The sequence below is a fragment of the Montipora capricornis genome, chromosome 7 (assembly GCF_036669925.1).
Source record: "Montipora capricornis isolate CH-2021 chromosome 7, ASM3666992v2, whole genome shotgun sequence".
NCBI classification, from domain to species: Eukaryota; Metazoa; Cnidaria; class Anthozoa; order Scleractinia; family Acroporidae; genus Montipora; species Montipora capricornis.
In genome coordinates, this window is record NC_090889.1 from 51250666 (window position 1) to 51258165 (window position 7500).

General features: G+C 42.2%; 1 protein-coding gene and 1 pseudogene across 1 annotated transcript in view; both read left to right on the forward strand.

Annotated features, from left to right (window-relative positions):
* The window catches only part of LOC138057331 (A disintegrin and metalloproteinase with thrombospondin motifs 6-like), a 75795-nt gene that overhangs the window by 17545 nt on the left and 50750 nt on the right, over positions 1 to 7500 (forward strand). The window contains exon 10 of the mRNA XM_068903380.1: positions 4642 to 4652. Within this exon, the coding sequence (XP_068759481.1) occupies positions 4642 to 4652 (11 nt within the window). The remainder of the gene's footprint in view (positions 1 to 4641; positions 4653 to 7500) is intronic.
* LOC138057329 (uncharacterized) lies at positions 898 to 3410 on the forward strand (annotated as a pseudogene).

Sequence of the window (7500 nt, forward strand, 5' to 3'; positions counted from 1 at the left end):
TGGCTTTTTGGTTTTTGGTTTTTGTTGCATTCTTTTGCCATCCAGCATGACCGATTTTTGTACCATGTGACAGTAGGAAGCTTTAGCAACGACGACGGGAACGCCGGGAAACGAGAACGTCATCACAAAACATGAATTCTCATTATTGTAATCACTTCACGACTATTCCAAGGTTTTTAATATGAGAAAGGTGTGGCAGTTCCCAAGGAATGAAAACGTTATGGGTAGCACTTAATTTAGGGGAGAAAATAAAAAAATATCTTCAACTGCTGACGTCCTTCATAAAACCTCAAATTTGTTCATTTCAAGTTGTTGTTTTGCTGACGCACTGCCACTAAATATGCAAATTTGGGACGCTCTCGTTCACGTCACCGTTGTCGTTGCTAAAGTTCCCTAGTATCATGCAAAGAGCCCATTGACCGCGAGGTCGTGGTAACAGTGATTCTATTTGATTTCAATAACAACAGATGAAAATAATCTTCACAGCACGGGCGCGATCTAAAAATAGATTTCAAAGAATTACCATGGGACACAGGGATTCGCTTTCTTGCCTTATACTCTCTTGATGCAGATAATTGTAAGAGTTGACTGAGGATATTTTGCTTCTATATTTGTAATGCGTTTTTTTCGCCAATAACTTCATTCAAATAAACGATACAGTTCTCCCTTGTTAAAAGTTTTTTTTGCCGTGGGCCTGTCTTTTAGCTGGTCCCTTGCTCAATTACTCACCAGGGAGTTTAAGCAAAGACGACAGCTACGCCAATGACAACGCCACCAAGCAAGAAATCATTGGTTACAAAAGCAAAAATACTCGTGCTGCACGAGCAGCACGAATTTCGTGCATTTCTTCAGTTTTCGCTGTGGCTGCAGTTTAGGCAGATTGTGTGTCAGCGGAAATTCTTCAAGTGTTAGGTAACCGCTCCGTAGAGGTGCTTTCCGCCATGTTTTGTTTTCGCATCGCGTGGAGCTGAATATATACATGTAAACAAAATCGTTTTCCATCGAATCGTATCATGTGTTATCGAAGACCTAAACGGTAAGAAACGGTTTTTTGTACCTTTTGCGAATTTTTGTAAGTCTTTTTCTTGGCGATGTGTCAGTATTTAAGTTTATTTCTTTCATCTTTGTTATTCAGATTGTTATCTCGGGTAAACCATGCATCCGTGTAAGTCAGTGTTTATAGGGAAGCAAATTGTGCCGAGCAGTACTCGCTACCTGTGAATAAACGTCGTTTTTGGGTTTGAAACTCTTCTGGTAAAGTTACTTAGAAGGAGCCACAATAACAATCGTTAACACCGCCGAAATGTCCGGCAAGGATGATACGAGTTTCGAAGGAGATCCGTACGTACCACCAGCAAGTAATAACGAGGAAGTTGTCGATGGTGCACATGAAGAAGGCTCAAGGAGGCGTCTCATGACAACGAAAGGTTACCATTACGTATTGGATGTGAAGAAAGGTAATTTGAAGGCAAAGAGAAGTGAGTTGGTGAAGCGAATGAGAGCTACGCTATTACAAAGAGGTCAGTCAGTTAAACTTTCTAAATTTAAGAAAGAGTTAAGTGAGGCGCAAGTTATCTACGCCGAATTTAAAGATATTGTTGGTGGAATTAAGGAGTTTGTTACTCCTGGTGAAAGTTTGGGCGAGATTGAAGGAGTCATAGAAGAAACCGAACGAGAGTGGTCAAGCTTTGAAGCAGACATGAAAGCATAAATTAAACGTCTAGAAATCATTGAACAGCAGAAAATCGAGTCGAGATCTGTTGCATGGAGCTCCAAGAGCTCAAGCCGTGTCTCATCAAAAGATAAAGACAGCCTTAATTCTAAACGTAGTTCCACCAGCAGTGTCAAGACTGCAAAGGTTCAACTGCGAAAGGAAGAAGCTGCCTTAAAGGCCAAGTTAGCTTTTGCAGAAGAAGAGCGAAAGTTGAAAGTCGAACAAAGGAGGGTTGAGTTAATGAAAATAGAACAAGAACAAAAGTTGGAGGAACTGAGATTGAAAAGTGAACTTGCTCAAAATCAAGCTATGCTTAATGCTTGCCTAACGGACGAAAGGGAAGAAATGGTTGACCTTGAACAAAACCTGAACTTAGTTGCCCCAGTTGATAAAGATAAGGATATGGAAAATTTCCTCAAATCTATTCCAGTTGTTAGTGACATTGCACAGACTCCTGTTCATCAGGATCCAATGTACACAGTGTCTCAAGTAGATGGTGCTCAAACAACACCAAGCCCCCAAGCAGCTACCTTGACACCAGCCAGTAGTATCTTAGAGAAATGCATGAATAAACTAGTGGAAACGAGTAGTAAGTTAGTAGCTGCCACTGTAGAACAGAACCAAGTGAACAGACAATTAGCTATCTCTGGTCAGCTGCCTAAGATTTCAATTCCAGTCTTTAATGGAGACCCCCTTCAGTATCCTTCGTGGAATAGTTCCTTTAATGCCGTTATCGAGTCTAAACCCATGGATGCTCAAGCAAAATTGAACTTTCTAAATCAATACCTCTCAGGAAAACCCAAACAAGTTGTTGAACAGTACCTATTAATTCGAACTGATGAGGTTTATCAGTCTGCTAGGAAATTGCTGAAAGAAAGATATGGTAACTGCAATGTTGTAGGCTCAGCTTTCCTAAACAAATTAGAAAATTGGCCTAAAGTTGGCATCAAGGATGCAGAGACTCCAAGGGATCTTTGTGACTTCCTTGAAAAGATAAAAGCTGCCAAAGAAACTACTCCTTGTCTTGAAGTGTTAAACTTTGCCAGAGAAAATGTTAAGATTCTTTCAAAGCTGCCAGTCCAGCTCCAAAGTAAATGGCGTGGAATTGTGAAGAAGTGTAGAGCAAAGAAGGGAGATGGAGCTTATCCACCTTTCACTGAGTTTGCTGCTTTTGTAAAGGATTGTGCTGAGAAAGCAAACATACCTGAGCTTGAAGATCTGACTAAAATAAGGGACACTGTGAAACCCGTTGACAACACAAAATTGTCTACCAAGGGAAAAGAAGTAAATTCCTTTGCAACTCAAGGAACTGATCAAGACATGATCGTAAACGTCCAGAATCAGAGAAAGAAAGAAAATTTACAAGCCTGTCTGTTCTGCAAGGAACATCATCATTTAGACAAATGTAAGAAGTTTGCTGAAATGCCCCTCAGAGACAGGAAGGACTTTTTCTTTGACAAGTTTCTGTGTTTTGGTTGTGCTTCTAGTAGACAGCATCAAGCAGCATCTTGTAAGAACAAACTTGTATGTCGTGTTTGTTCTGCGATCCATCCAACGTGTCTACACCAACCGAGAGGTAATGCTGAGGTTGTTTCAAACTGTACAAATGTTTGTACAATCCCAGATGAGGAGAAAGGTTCAGATCATGCCATGATTTTGCCAGTGTGGGTTCGTCACATAAGTAAACCCAGTCAAGAAGTTTTACAGTATGCAGTACTAGATGACCAGTCCAATGTGAGTTTTGTGTCGCAGAGCTTATGTGAGCAGCTGGACTTGCAAGGATCACCTACAGACTTGTTGCTGACAACAGTCCAGGAGCGACATGTACATACACCAAGTAGCCGAATATGTGGACTTGAAGTGTTGGACTTTAACCGGAAACATACTGTGAAGTTTCCTATGTTGTTCACACGAGACTCCATTCCAGCAAGTAGGTCGCAGATTCCAAAAGTCGGTGTTGCCCAGGAGTGGGAACATCTACGCCCTATTGCCGATAAGCTAATGCCGTATGAACCTGATGTGAAATCTCTCTGCTTATTGGAAACAATTGCCCAAGTATTGTGAGGCCCCGAGAAGTTGTCGTTGGAGAAGATGATGATCCATATGGTCAAAGATCTCTCATGGGATGAGGAATAGTCGGCAAGGTTTGTAAGTCTACCAATGAAAGTGACAAGAGTGAAGCAGTCTGTAACAAAATAGTTATCAACGAAGCCCATGAACACTTTGCCTTTTCAACCAAGGTAAAGGAGATTATCAACCCGCAAAGGATTAATAAGGTTCTGGAGTCAGACTTTGTGGAAGGTTCTACAAGGAGCAAATCTTATTCAGTGGAAGACAAAAGGTTTCTCTCAATTTTGGAGTATAGTTTTGTAAAGAGGGCAGATGGTCACTATGAAATGCCTCTACCCTTGAAGATGGACAGACTGTCTCTGCCATACAATCGTCAGCTTGCTGTCAAGAGATGGCACCAGTTGCTAGCGAGGTTCAAGAAAAATCCCAAGTTTCTTGAAGATTACCAAGTGTTCATGAAGGATGTAATTGAACAGTGTGCAGAGAAAGTACCATCAGACCGTCTGAAGGTTCAAGATGGAAGGATTAACTATGTCCCCCACACCGGTGTTTATCATCCAAGAAAGAAGGACCAAATCAGAGTGGTTTTTGATTGTTCTGCGCAGTTTGATGGTGTTTGCCTTAACGACTAATTATTACAAGGTCCTGACCAATTGAACACTCTGCTAGGAATCCTGTGTAGATTCAGACAAGAAAGTTAGAGTGGCATTTATGACTGACATTAAGAGTATGTTTCATCAATTCATGGTGTCAGAAGAGCATCAGGACTTGTTAAGGTTCCTGTTGTGGGAAGATGGAGATCCGAAGAAGGAAGTTGTTGAGTACAAAATAAAAGTGCATCTCTTTGGTGCTGGCAGCTCCCCTGGCGGTGCCAATTTTGGGCTGAAGAAGGCCGCAGATGATGGTGAAGCTGAGTATGGCAATGAGGCCGCTGAGTTTATACGAAGAGATTTCTATGTGGATGATGGTCTCAAGTCGGTTAGTACCATCGAGGAAGCGGTCACCTTAATAAAAGCAAGTCAAGGCATCTGCGCCCGAGCAGGACTTAAACTGCACAAGATCATGTCAAACAAGAGAGTAGTTCTCGAAGCATTCCCTATTGAAGAACGTGCTCAAAGTGTTAAAGAGTCAGATTTAAAGGTCGACCCACTTCCCTTGGAGCGTGCCTTAGGAGTGATATGGTGTGTGGAAAATTACAGTTTCCAATTTCGTATTGAAATGCAGGATCGTCCCTTTACACGTCGGGGCATACTTTCAACAGTTAGTTCCCTTTATGATCCCAGTGGCTATGTAGCACCAGTGACATTGAAGGAAAAGCAAATTCTTCAGCAAATGTGTCGAGACAAGCTAGATTGGGATAGCCCAGTTCTAGAAAATCTGCGTTCCGAGTGGGAGAAGTGAGCTTAGAACAGTTGGAAATTCAAAGATGCTTTAAGCCAGAGAACTTTGGAGGGATTCAGGAGTACGAGTTGCATCATTTTTCAGATGCGAGTCTTGAGGGTTATGGACAGTGTTCATTCCTCCGTCTTGTTAATTAGAAAGATCAAGCTTACTGTTCATTTGTCATTGGCAAAGCTAGAGTTTCCCCGCTGAAGCAGCTTACTGTTCGAAGGCTAGAGTTGGCCGCAGCCACCATTGCAGCCAAGATGAGTCAATTTCTCCGTCAAGAACTTCTCTACACAGATGTCAAGGAGTATTTTTGGACAGATAGTAAAATCGTCCTTGGCTATGTCAACAATGAAGCCAGGAGATTTCACGTGTATGTAGCCAATCGTGTGCAGCAGATCAGGGACCTCACAAACCCAAGTTCATGGATGTATGTTGGCACAGAGAGCAACCCTGCGGATCATGCTTCTCGTGGTCTTACTGCTTCACAGTTGCTGCAGGGTTCCACGTGGTTATTCGGGCCAGAGTTTCTTTGGAAAGACGGTCCCTTCAAATCCCTAAAGGAGGAAGAGATTCAAGTGAAAAAATATGATCCTGAAGTGAAGAAAGGAAGCGTCTTCATGTCTCATCTGTATAGTGCAGCTACTCTCTATTCTGATCCATTCAAGTCGGACCGTTTAGCCCACATATTAAGCTGGTGGCATCTTCTGAAGGTAGTGGCCTTGTGTCTGCGACTTAAGTCCAAACTGAAGAACAGAAAGTTTAAGTTGAGCGTACAAGAGAATGCAAAGTGCCTTAGACCGTTGCCAAAGGCATCAGTTACGCCTACAGAGTTTCAGTTAGCCGAAAAAGAAGTCCTCAAGATTGTTCAACATGAACATTTCTATGAAGAAATCCAAGTGTTAATGAAGCTTAAAGTGATTGGATAAGTATCAACTAGAGAGTTGTCGAAACAGAGAAATCAGACTATTAAGATGTCCAGTTGTTTGTACCGTCTGGATCCCTTCGTGGATAAAAATGGCCTCATGCGAGTCGGTGGTCGCAACAAACGAGCTGATCTTCCAGTAGCAACAAAGCATCCAGTAATACTTCCACGGAAGAGTCCAATTACAGATTCGCTAGTCAAATTCTGTCATGCTAAAGTGAACCACATGGGAAGAGGAATCACTCAAAACGAGTTACGGCAGAGAGGTTATTGGATAGTCGGTGGTTCTTCAGCCGTGTCAAACTGCATATCACAGTGTGTAATCTGCAGAAAATTGCGTCGTCCCTGGAGACTCAGAAAATGTCGGATCTACCTATCGATAGAGTTGAACCGTCACCACCGTTCTCATACTGTGCTGTTGACCTCTTCGGGCCTTTTCTAATCAAAGAGAGAAGAAGCGAAGTAAAACGTTACGGAGTTATATTTACCTGTGTAGCAAGCAGAAGTGTGCATTTGGAGACAGCTAACTCCTTGAAAAGGGGCTAGGTCACGCTATTTTATGTAATTTTGTTTAATTTTGTTAATTATGAGCTCAAACGTCAAATTGGCAGAGCAAGAGTCTTTCATTTGCAAAATCACTGCCACATAACAACTGAGAATGGTTCTCCAGCTTTGCAAATGACATTTTGATATAAACTGATATAAATTTGAAAAAAGGTGGGCCAACGTTTTTCAAATTTACCCAAATTAAATCCATTTCAATCCTCTTCAGTTTTGTCCATCCATGTCCTCTCTTGGCTTAACTGTGTTTTGTTAGAGTTCTTCTATAGTTTTGAACAGTTATTTTGATATTTTACTTAATTCTATGACCATTCGATCAGTGCTGCAATTGCCCAAAATTGCGTGACCTAGCCCCTTTAAACACTTCGTCTTTTATGAATGCCCTAAGCCGTTTTCTAAGCCGACGTGGCCCAGTGAGACAAGTACGTTGCGATCAAGGGACAAATTTTGTTGGAGCACGGAATGAGTTGAAAGCAGCCTTGGATGAACTGGATCAAGTGCAGTTGCAGGAGTACCTTGTGGAGAATGGCTGCGAATGGATACCATTTCAGATGAACGTACCCCATTCAAGTCATATGGGTGGGGTATGGGAACGTCTTATACGTACAGTTCGTTGTGCATTGGAAACTCTACTTGTCAGGGCTGGCACCCAATTGGACGACGAGGCATTCAGAACCCTCATGACAGAAGTTGAAAGTATAGTTAATTCCAGACCACTCACTGTCAATGACCTGAATGATCCAGAGGCACCAGAACCTCTGACTCCAAACCATTTGCTCACCCTAAAGCAGAAACTTGTGCTTCCGCCTCCTGGTAAGTTCCAACGAGCAGATTTATACTGTCG